The sequence below is a fragment of the Leptosomus discolor genome, chromosome 1 (assembly GCF_034619465.1).
Source record: "Leptosomus discolor isolate bLepDis1 chromosome 1, bLepDis1.hap2, whole genome shotgun sequence".
Classification (NCBI taxonomy): Eukaryota; Metazoa; Chordata; class Aves; order Leptosomiformes; family Leptosomidae; genus Leptosomus; species Leptosomus discolor.
In genome coordinates, this window is record NC_141391.1 from 177,075,496 (window position 1) to 177,087,128 (window position 11,633).

General features: G+C 46.4%; 1 protein-coding gene across 1 annotated transcript; it reads left to right on the plus strand.

Moving 5' to 3' along the window:
- The first annotated feature begins 3,403 nt into the window (after positions 1 to 3,403).
- On the plus strand, positions 3,404 to 11,044 carry KRR1 (KRR1 small subunit processome component). Its single transcript, XM_086471600.1, has 10 exons — positions 3,404 to 3,500; positions 4,052 to 4,227; positions 4,730 to 4,864; positions 5,091 to 5,216; positions 5,312 to 5,395; positions 6,405 to 6,461; positions 6,964 to 7,134; positions 7,305 to 7,382; positions 7,500 to 7,593; positions 10,402 to 11,044. The coding sequence occupies exons 1-10, from the start codon at positions 3,404 to 3,406 to the stop codon at positions 10,542 to 10,544; spliced, it is 1,161 nt and encodes a 386-aa protein (XP_086327726.1). The 3' UTR covers positions 10,545 to 11,044.
- The last annotated feature ends 589 nt before the right edge of the window (positions 11,045 to 11,633 follow it).

Genomic DNA, 11,633 nt, shown 5'->3' on the forward strand with positions numbered 1-11,633 from the left:
TGTCCCCCCAGTTAGCTGTCCTCACCCTCCTAAACCCTCCAGACGAGTGGTGGCTGGTTATTGCATTTGAGCGGTGACTAATAAAAATGACATAAACATGCTGTTGTCTGGAGCCTGAGAAGGCTGCCCAGAGGAGCGAAGCGGGTCTGTGGGAGTATCCTGTCCCTGCCAGGAATTAGGGAAGTGGCTTCCTTGTATCCAACCCAGACCACAGACCCCGAGGTAAGAAGAAAGATGAGAAATTACTGTCTCCTTCAAAGAATCAGACAGGAGGGATGTGAGGGACCTTCCTGAATCACAGCTTCCAAATCTCTTAGCATGACTGCCCCTGTTTTCTATTATTTTTAGTGGACCTGTGTGACATTGCACAGGAGAGGGCTATCCATCAGAGAATCAGAGAAGCTGGGTGCCAAAGGTGCCAGTCCCTTGCCTCCTTACACTGGGCACCTCTTTCTTTCTCCAGTGCAGAGGCTTGGGGGGCTCAGTGACCCCCATGAAGCAGCAGCTGCCACAGGAGAGGAGCTGGAACACGAGTGGTCTGTCACTGCAGAGGCATGAGATGTATACCCAGAGCAGGCCTGAGAGTTCTGCAGGTTGGAGAAAAAGAAGATGTTCCTCCCGGGAGACCTTTCCTCTGACCTTCAAAACTGCTCAGAGCCAGAGAGCGCGCTGCTGCAAAGATCCTCTGCCTCACCCACGGCCTTGGCCGTGCCGCCTCCCCCCCTGCACCTCTCCCTTGGGCTCCCTCTTCTCCCTCTCTGCAGCCTGTAATTCATCTTTGTGCTTTCAGCAGTCCACGGTCTGCAGCCTCCCTACCTCTCCCCCCTCATCCCGGTCAGGAAGCTGATGCCACTGCCGAGTGCTGCCAGCATGCCCCTTCCACAGCCCACTCCTGAGATTTTTTGGTGGGTCGCATCTTACTCATAGGAGGAGTCAGGCTGTAAACAAGTGCTGAACCAAACTCTCCCCAAATCTGCTTTCCTGCGCTCCCACAACACCCGGCCAGTTCTCAGGCAAGACATGGGACTTCATGCGCTACCTCCCGAGGAGAAACGCCTCCCCGGGACCCCCCAGCCCTGCCTGCGCATCCACCGGGTGCCTGCACCCGGGCAGGACCCCCGTCTCTGCCGCGCAGGGGGACACCAGCCCCGTCAGCAGCCCCAGAAGACTCCCGTGCCCACGAGCTGAGAGAAGCACATTTGCCCCCCTGTGCTCGCCCAGGGACACTGCACCTTTCTGTCAATCGCATCCGGCATCCAAAACGCGGTGCCAGGCGAGGCAGGGGCACGACCCCAGCCTCCCCACGCCAAGGCCGGGCTGGGCGGGCAGAGGGGAGCACGTTCCCGTCGCCCCCATGTCTCCGCATCGCCGCCCTCGAGCAGAAGCACAGGGCGGACGGCAGCTCCCTCCGGGATGCTCCGCTGAGCGCGGCGGTCACTGCCATCTAGCGGGGTCGGGGAACGGGCAACCCACCACCCCAAACGGCTGGGGGGACCCGCCTGCACCCCTGTGCTGCGGGGCCTCGAGAATTCCCCTTCCCGCTTTTCCCCCGTTTGTCCTCAGAGCAGACGGTGACCGCTGGCTGTGCCGGTCCGGAGCAGAGGCGGTGCGCCCCGCCGAGCCCCTCGCAGCCCGGTGGAGGGACGCCCTGCCTTTCGCAGGCCCACAAGTGCTCCCACAGCGGCCTCCCTCTTTGAAGGACGATGACAGGCAGAAATTAAAATAAATGGCTCAAAACATGCATCAAACTGGTACGTGGAAGGGATCCTGGTGTCCTGTTCGTTGTAGGAGATGGGGCTGGTGCAGGGCTGGGAGAAGGAGCAGGCTAGGAAAGGCAGCAGTTGGGTTCAAAGGGAAGTTTTTTGGGAGGGCCAAAAGTGATTTTTGAATTAATATTTTATTTGTGTGTAGATCAGATGGTAGGAATATCTTTCTCATCATGATGGTAATTAAACACCCTGCAGTGCAGGCTTTTATGAACAGGTCTGATGAATACCTGCCAAGGACAACACTGTCCTGCCTCAGAAATGCAGGTGTTCTTGCTCTTAAAGGTCTCTTCAGTTCTTCACTCCATTGGCTTTTCATAGTTCCCACAAAAGAGAGTGAAGGAGGCACGTTCTTGCTTTTGTACTGAAGAAAATGCTCAGTCACAGAAAGGGCGAGGGAGGACGATGCAGAACACCCCCCAGAGAACCTTAAATTACATCATTCAACTGAATAATTACGTCTCCTCAGGAATACATTTTCTTTAGTTACGAGCACTGAAGTACTTCAAGTATTTATCAATGTACTTCAGTGCACATTTTGATGATGATGCTTGTTTTTTCCTTTACATTGCATAATAGCAATAGAAAATTCAAAGCTGAACAACGTGGCTGGAAAAACATGTTTTACATTAAAAAAGAAGGAAAGAAGACAATTGGTATATGCCTCCCACCTCAACCATGGCATTAAATTTCTTGGAACCCGTCCCTCTAAGCAGAGTAGAGGCAGAGTCCAACACGGGCTGCAGAGCCACCCTGGGAAAGTGAATGACGTTTCCAGCAGCATAACCACCGACTAGACCCTGTTGGCTTGAGACAGACCATGCTGTGTTCACAGAAGGCACTGTTGTCCAGGCGCAGACACATCTTGAGGTAAAAGTAGCCCTGATCACAGAATGGGTTGGAAGGGACCTTACAGACCACCCAGTTCCAACCCCCTGCCATGGGCAAGGACACCTTCCACTAGACCAGGTTGCCCAAAGCCCCATCCAACCTGGCCTTGAACACCGCCAGGGAGGGGGCAGCCACAGCTTCTCTGGGCAACCTCTTCCAGTGCCTCACCACCTTCACGCTGAAGAACTTCTTCCTAATATCTAATCTCTGTCTCCTTTCTTTCAGTTTAAAACCGTTACCCCTCACCCTCTTACTGCACTCCCTGATCAACAATCCCTCCCCACCTTTCCTGTAGGTCCCCTTTAAGTATTGGAAGGCCGCTGTAAGGTCTCCTAGGCCTCTATGATGCAGCTGTGGGAATTTTCTGCGTTCACAAGCAGCAACGACACTTCGGTCTCAGCCTGACACGCGGCCTGCGATACCCGACGCCGGAGAGCCTTCACCGCGAGCCGCACCGGACAGGCCGCACCGCCACTTGCCGGGAGGCAGCGCAGGCATCCCTTCCCGTCCGCACCCGCCTGACTGCCACTGCTCTGCTGCCAGGGAAGGGCAACCCAGCGGGAAAGCCCGTGTTGTTCTAAATACAAGCGCCGAGGCCACCCTCAAAGCCTCGGCCGCCGCCGCCGCCGCCGGCCCCACCGCCCTCCGCGCCCACCACTCCCGGCGTGCACTGCGCCCCCGCCCCGCCCCCTTCCGGCGCCCGGCGCTTCCGGTGCCGGGTGAGCGGCGGGGGCGCGCGGGCCGGCATGGCGGATCCTGCCGAGGCGGCCGAGGCCGAGGCCGAGGCCGGGCCGAAGCAAAAAGAAAAACCGAGAAACAAAAACAAAAAGAAAGCGGCGGCAGGTGGGGGCGGGGCAGGGGTCCGCGCAGGGCTGGCAGCCGGCTGGCCGGGAAGCCCTCGGGCTGAGAGTCCCCCCGGCGCCGCGGGTCCCTCCGGTTCCCTGCAACAGCCGAGGGGCTGAGGAGCTTGGCCGCGATTTCGTGTGAGCGGAGAGGCAGCGCGGGGAAGGCCGGCGGCTTCCCGGCCTGCGGCGCCGGGTGGGACAGAGGCGGCAGTCGGGTGCGAGGGGCGGGCGACGGGGGTGCTTTGTGGGGGTGAGCCCGGCCTCGCAGTGCGGTGGCCGGTCGCCTCGGCCAGTGGCTTGTTCTCGGGTAATGTCCTCTCCGCAACGCATCTCTCAGCTGCGGAACTTCTGTTTAAAATAAATAGCTTAAGGCGGTAACTTCTTTGAGATTGGAAGAATTGCAAAACACATTCAATAGAGTGTTAAACAAAACTTTGCGTCCCTGCTTTCAGTTATTGTATCTTTTGCAGTTGAACGGGGAGGAGATGTAATAGTCACTGATGAAAAAGGAGGAGAAACCAACTTTATTTTTTTTTATACCTGTAACAGTTGATGAGTCTGAACTTCTCACTGTGCCAGATGGATGGAAAGAGCCAGCCTTTACAAGAGAGGATAATCCCAAAGGGCTGCTGGAAGAAAGCAGTTTTGCAACGTTATTCCCGAAGTATAGAGAAGCATACTTGAAAGAGTGCTGGCCACTCGTCCAGAAAGCCTTAAGTGAACATGTATGAGTACTTACTATTTGTGATACTATGTTTTATCTTTTGGGAGATACAGGTCTTAAGCTTATAGAAATAGTGCAGGTTGCTTTTCTGATGCTGTATTTGTGTTTATTTCTACTGTGCTCATGTTTAGAATTGGTAGTGTCATTTTTTTATTAGCATCAAAATCAGTGAAGGTCTGTGTAGCCAGACTTGCCGTTCTTTACAGACGCTGTCAGCAAAGCTCTCTGCAGCAGCGTCTCGTCATCTAGCAGCTGACCACTTTGTTGTGCCTGAATTCAGGGAGACGAGGGAGGTGGTGTTTGAGGCCTTGTGACACATACAGTCAGTCTTTGTATGTGTCTGTGTGTGTGAATTTCCTTAAGCTGAAAGTCACTTAAGGAATTTTGGAAAATGGGTCTACATTCGGTATCTAGCGTTCTGTTTGTTAACTCCTCACTGCCAAAGATGAATTCTGAGGTTCTTATTTAGAGATTGAGTCGCTGTTTCTTTCCAAATATTGCAGTATGTGAATGCAACGCTGGATCTAATTGAAGGGAGCATGACTGTTACTACCACTAAGAAGACTTTTGATCCATATGCAATCATCAGGGCTAGAGATTTAATAAAACTTCTGGCAAGAAGCGTTCCATTTGAACAGGTCCGTATTTGAATCCTGGAAGTTTGTATCAAATTCTATCATAATACTTACAAAATAGTACATTTTCAAAACATGGGATTTTCAAGTGAGTCAGTCAAAATAAAATACATATTTAAAGTAAATATACCTGAAAGCAAAGTGAGAAGAATAAACCAAAACATTCTCTTAACTCTTCTGAATAATGCATTTGTGTTCAGATGATATTGCTGGCTTCTTGTCTCTTCAGGCAGTTCGTATCCTCCAGGATGATGTTGCATGTGACATCATTAAAATAGGCTCTCTGGTGCGGAAAAGAGAAACTTTTATAAAAAGAAGAGGACGACTTCTTGGGCCAAAAGGATCTACTCTGAAGGTATTTCCTATAGGTGTAGTAGCCAGACAATTCTTAGACCCAAATTTGTGTCAGGTCTTCAGTTTACACTTACTTAATTTCTTTTTTTGGTGTAGGCCCTGGAACTGTTAACAAACTGTTATATTATGGTGCAAGGCAACACTGTTTCAGCTCTTGGACCTTTTAGTGGGCTAAAAGAGGTAAGGGGAAGCAGATGAGCTGTTTGCGTAGCAGACTTCTGTGCCTAGCTCGGGGGCAGACAAGAGGCAAAATCTGGCGACCTCAGGAGTATCTCAGTGACTTTTCAGCTATGTGTAAGCCACGTTTACATGAATGTCCCTCCTCTTAGCATCTTAGCTGCTGAATTTTGTTTAGACTCTGAGATCTTTTTGTGTTGGAAGTAAAAAAGTATTCGTGAAATACTGTTGCTTTTGGATTTTAGCAGTATTTTTTGTAGTTTCAGTTAAGAGGTGTAAGAGTGAAAATCCTAGAATCATTAGGTTGGAATAGACCTCTAAGATCATCAAGTCCAACCGCTGACCTAACACCACCATGCCCACTAAACCGTGTCTAGAAGCACTACATCAACACATTTTTTGAATGCCTACAGGGATGGTGACTCCACCTCCCTGGGCAGCCTGTTCCAGTGTTTGACCACTCTTTCGGTGAAGAAATTTTCCCTAATGTCCAATCTAAACCTCCCCTGATGCAAATTGAGGCTGTTTCCTCTTGTCCTATCGCTTGTTACTTGGGAGAAGAGACCGCCCCCACCTCGCTGCAACCTCACCTTGGGTAGTTGTAGAGTGCGATAAGGTCTCCCCTCAGCCTCTTCTCCAGACTGAACAACCCCAGAATATAAAACACTGCAGAGTTAATGGTACATAACCTTAAGGAGTATCTAATGTGGTTTTAGTAACTATGTAGGAGAAGGTAGCTTGTCAATAGCAAGTTTCTCATGACACCATAAAATCCATGGTAACATGAAAGTAACATTTGTGGGGCGTGCTGGAGTGTATTAGAAACACAACAATGCGTTACTGATATTTCTGAGGCACTGTGCCTTCCAGTTAACCATGTGCGTTACCTTTTTAAATCTACTTGCTTTGGGGGGCAGGGGCAGGGAGAAGAAGCAAGACAGTATACTTTAATTGATTAGAATATGAAATACTTGCTGAGTTTTCTGTTCTTTTTCTCTTTTATTAAATACAGGTTAGAAAAGTTGTTCTGGACACAATGAAGAATATCCATCCCATATACAACATTAAGGTTAGCATGGTCCACTGTGCATCGTTGTTTACGAGAAAGTACTATTTCTTCTCAGAGTTGTATGTTAATAATTTACATATTTCTGTGTGGTAATCTATTTTTGAGAATTTCTGTAGTGCGCTGCTTTAAAAAAACCCTTGACTTTGATATCCTCCATTTTACCAGAATTTATTGCCATAATACCATTAACAGCATCTGAGAAAACATCAAAGGAAAAGTGTGTATAAACTTTCCTCACTTTGATTGTTTGCTTGATACTTGCTCATTTAAACTGAGGCACCTTCTCCGGTGCATTGTGTCCCTGTTTTGAGACACACATCTCTTTCTGGTTCTTCTGTTCACGATTACATGGCTCTGCTTCTACTGAAGTGAGAGGTGGAAGGTTCGGATGTAGCGTATTCACTGTAAGAAAGTTTAGTAAAACTTGTAGTTTGGAGCTCTTGGCTACTACTGTAATATTATTTTTTAATAACTTCTTTGTGCCATTCTAAAACTATTGAAGACTTTGATGATCAAAAGGGAATTAGCAAAAGATCCTGAACTGAGGTCACAAAGTTGGGAAAGGTTTTTGCCTAAGTTCAAGCGGAAGAACTTGAAAAAACGCAAGGAGCCAAAGAAGAAGAATACTAAGAAGGAGTACACACCGTTCCCACCTCCGCAGCCGGAAAGCCAGGTCAGCTGAAACTTTTATGTGGTTATGCAGGAATATAGCACGACTTGAAATTGTGTTCTTGCTAACCAGAGGTTCAGAGGCCTTTTCTGTCAAGTTCTGATTTTCTGGTTGTGTATGTGTGGCTTATAATGCGTAGTTATCTAAAGCTTCTCGGTGCTTGTCTCATACAGATTGATAAAGAATTGGCAAGTGGTGAATACTTCTTAAAAGAAAGACAGAAGAAACGAAAGCGAGTGGAAGAGATAAAGGTAAAGTTCTAACCCACTGTTAGTGAAAAAGCGTTGACTGCTGACTTGGAATTTTATTTTTTGTGTGTCTCTCTGCCCCGCTCTGCTGATACTTGATCTTCTTATTGGTAACTTCAGGCAAAGCAAGCAGATGCGATCAAGAAAAGACAAGAAGAAAGAAATAAAGCTTTTATCCCACCAAAGGAAAAGCCAGTTGTGAAAACAAAGAAAGGTAACCCATTTTTTTTCCTGTTCTAAAACTTTCTACTGTCCTAGGCTGAGTGATTTTGCAGAGATACAGCTGTAGGAAATAAGAAAGGTCATGCAAAAAAAATCCTAGTGGTTAGATCCATGCCTGGAGTTGCCACGGACAGTAGAAAGATGATGCAGCCCATCATTCTGTACCTATAAAATGGCCGTTCTCTGTAGAACATTTTCCTGATGGAGATACTGGGACGGCCATCCCAGCTGGTTGTTCTGGCTACATCATTTTTTGCCTTTCAGTCTTGTAGTGAAACTGCCGTAACTTTTGCATTCAAATGGCTTTTCTGTTAAGAAACCCAAGCAATACTTACTTGAAAACTTATGCCACAAGTAAGTATTGGTATAGGGTAGGGTAAATAGCTTTTCTAAAAGTTAAAGTAAAACCACACTGTGTGCAGAGTAAGAACTTGTGTTCTCAGATGATTTGGTTTTTACGCACTAGAGAAACAAGTGTTAAGATTTCTGGATTCATTGATGATACTACATATCCCTTCATTGTATTAGCTATGCTATGTATGTTTCGTATTAGCTATACTGCCTATATGTGATTATTCTACATATTACGTGATTTCTTACAAACTGAAAGTTCATGTTTCTCGAAAAGTGTGCGTTCTGCAGCACCGATACAGTACTTCTTTGTGATGGCAGCAGATTTTCAATGATCCTGCTGTGGACTGTACTGTATCTCAAATACTGTGCGTTTCTACCTGCTGTGTGTTTTGATCTGAAATCCTTCAGTCTTCCAAGAATAAATGACATTAGTTTGTATGTAGAGAAGAACTGAGATCCAAAGTAGACAGCTGGTGCTCACTGTTGTAGGAATTAACTGTGAGATAGAAGAGTTAGATCCAGACTCATGACTTGTGACCAAAAGAGAAAATACGATCACCTAGATGGACATAGGAGTAAGTTATTCATGTTGCTCAGCGTTGAGTGTTTAACTTAAGTACTCTGGCACTCGCTGTAGAACTGTCTCATGAAGGTGTGGAATACTTACTGGAGGTGACTTGGAAACTAAACTTCTAAGATACAGCATTGTTCACACATTAAGGAAAGATACAGAACAGAGCGCAGCGGGTACGCAAGGAGTCCGTTCCACAGAAGTTCCCTGGGCAGCCTTGGGTGTTGGCAACATCAGGGGAGCTTGGTGTGCTGACTCTAAGAGAAACGGGCACGGAGGGTGGAGGAGCGGAGTGAAGTCACCATGGCCAGGCTCTGTGGTACCACTGCCAGGATGGGAACTTGATGGTACCATGGAACTGATAAGCTGCATATTTGCTTCCCTGGGCCAACACTCTGTCATTTTTTGACAAAATACCATCCTTTGGGTGAACTTTGCTCATTACAATCTCATTATAATACCAAAACACACCTCCATCCCAAAAGCTACCCACCTTCAATGTGCGACCACCCCTTGCTGAGCTTGTGCCCTGACTTTCTTTCATCTATGCCTTTAAAAGCGAAGCAAATTTTACACCAGTCGTAATAAAGGTGTGTATGACTAGAGTCACGCAAGCTCCACCTGAAAGGTAAAAATTAGTATAAAAAATGGTCTCTGAGAGAAGGCTGTTAGGGAACACCCCATCAATGACAAGTCACAGACCATCTTAAACTTCCAGGATCAGTTGACAGGCTGAGCCTCTCTTCCCCCGCACAGGCACACCTTTGGGCAAGACTTGAACACTCGGTTACACTGGGTGCTCCCCTGGAAGCTTGGAAATCTCTATAGAGTTGCTTTTATGACTTAATGTGTTTTGCAGCCAGGCCGTGTTACTCTTACCTAAACTTGCACGTGCTTTGCAGACAGCGAATTTATCACCGGCCATCCAAAGAACTCGTGTATCTGTCACTGCTCTGATAAACTGCGCTGTCATTAATGGAGCCGCCTGAGCTCTTTTGAACACGATCACACTCCTACGTGTGGCCGTGATAGTTTGTCCAGCGCCGCTAGACTGACGGTGCGGGGACTCCGTCATCGCGGTAGTTCAATTGTCTCTCCAGCTGTGGGAGCTGTAAAGTGCCGCTACACTGATACTGGACACAACTGGACTCCTAGAGCCGAATTGGGCATCGCTCAGAATCTAAGCCCAGCCGCCCCCAGGCCCTCTGATATCTGAGGACAAGCCAGAAAGCAAGGGGCTTTATTTTCTGCCAAATTCCTTTGCCCTTTAACGTGACAGGTCGTCACGCAGGGGTCAAAGATCTCTGTCATATCCCCCCAGCCCGCCCTTCCCCATCCTGTTTCCAACAGCGGCTGTTAATGGATGGCCAAGGCAAGAGTATAAGGATGGGACAGGCATGTTTGGGATCTTACCCCCTTAGTTAATTGCAGGAAGCCAGAATACCACGGAAGCTTCTCCAGGTATAAGAACTAAGTAATTCATTTCTTCGTTTATGTGAGACCAACCAAGCCAATAGGCCTATGTTTGAGACTGCGTATGCCTTGCTTTTGGAGGAGTACCTCTGTGGTCTGAGGAGGGGGTGATAATAGTTTGTATGTGTGCAGAGTGTGGCATCGGTGTTCAAATGCAGTTGTGCAGGATTTTTTGTGAGACTGTTCTCCTTTGAATTCTGCTGAAAGAGGTTTGTGGATAATACTAATTTCAACAGAAATTATGAGAATAGTTTATAAAATCATTAGTGAACATAAAATGAGTCCTAAACAATGCCACAGGATGCAGTGTACTGTGTTTGCATATGAAGTCGTCTTGTAGACTGTTAAAATTTAGAAAAAGTAAAATTTATGTCTGTTTTCTTTGTATTTTTTACTGTGTAGCCTCCACTGAGAAAAAGATCGATATCGAAGCCATCAAGGAAAAGGTAAAGAATGCAAAGAAGAAGAAATTAGGAGCACTTCCTGCAGAAGAAGTCAAATTAAAAATGGCAGCAGATGAAAAGAAAAAAAAGAAAAAGAAGTAATTCACAAACTGAGATGCTCACTTTTCTCCTACGTTAGTGAACATTTTCATCTTTGGAAAATGAGAGACTTCTTGCTGTCAGTATCATCTGGACAAGAAAAGATGAGGTAGAAAGATCATTCTCGTTCCATAAGTACAGTTTAATTAATGGACCTAAAGCGGCTGTGCAGAATTGCCAAGGTTGGTGAAGAAAATCTGCGCTGCTGTGTCGCTTGAGAAAGTACGAGTGTGTTTGGATGATATCCATCTGCCTAAAGGGAAGTTTCGTATTAGAAACATGTAGGAGTTTGATGCAGGGTGTTAAACATTACAGTCAGAGAACTCAGTGAGAGTTTAAGGTAGCTCTTCTGTGAAAGACTCCCAGACTATACACAGCCTCGGTTATGGTGATAACTTCTGCAAAACAGGAAGATTTGTTACTATATTATGCTTTTGTTTCTGTAAAAGCTGATTAATTTCCTGTGTCTTGTCTTGGTGTTAATAAACTATTTTAATACATTGTTCTTAAATCCTTTAATTAGTCATCTGGTGTGCAACCTGCATGTTGTTTTCCAGGAAACAAGCTCACGGCTTCATGTGAGAATTAAACAAACCAAATTCTTAATTGAATGTTGTTAATAAACTCATTTATTAGCGTTATCCTGGAGGCTCTTAGACAGAATGTGGTACAAAGCAAGTGTCTTTCTGCATGGAATGTGCTGCGGGGAAAGCATAAAGTCTTGTGACCTTTATTTAAATGTATTTTTAATTTATTTCCTGCTTGCAAGAAAATCAAAGAAATGATGTTCCTCTTTTATAATTGAGGCCTTTCCCCTTTTTTAAAGGAAGTTTAGAGCATTTTAGTTTCCTTGAAAATGCAAATTGTGATGAAACAAAGCTCATTGGAAGAGCAGATGTTGCTTATTTCATATATCTGACATTAAAGAAGCAAATTTAATGATTAGGAAATGGTAGGGCCACACCAATTTAATGAACTTCAGTCACCTGCATGTGCAGTGGAAATGAGTATGCTAGAACATTGCAGCTCGCTGCTTTTAGGGTAGCGACCTTTTATTTGAAACTAGTAAGTGAAAACACAGCCATTTTCCTT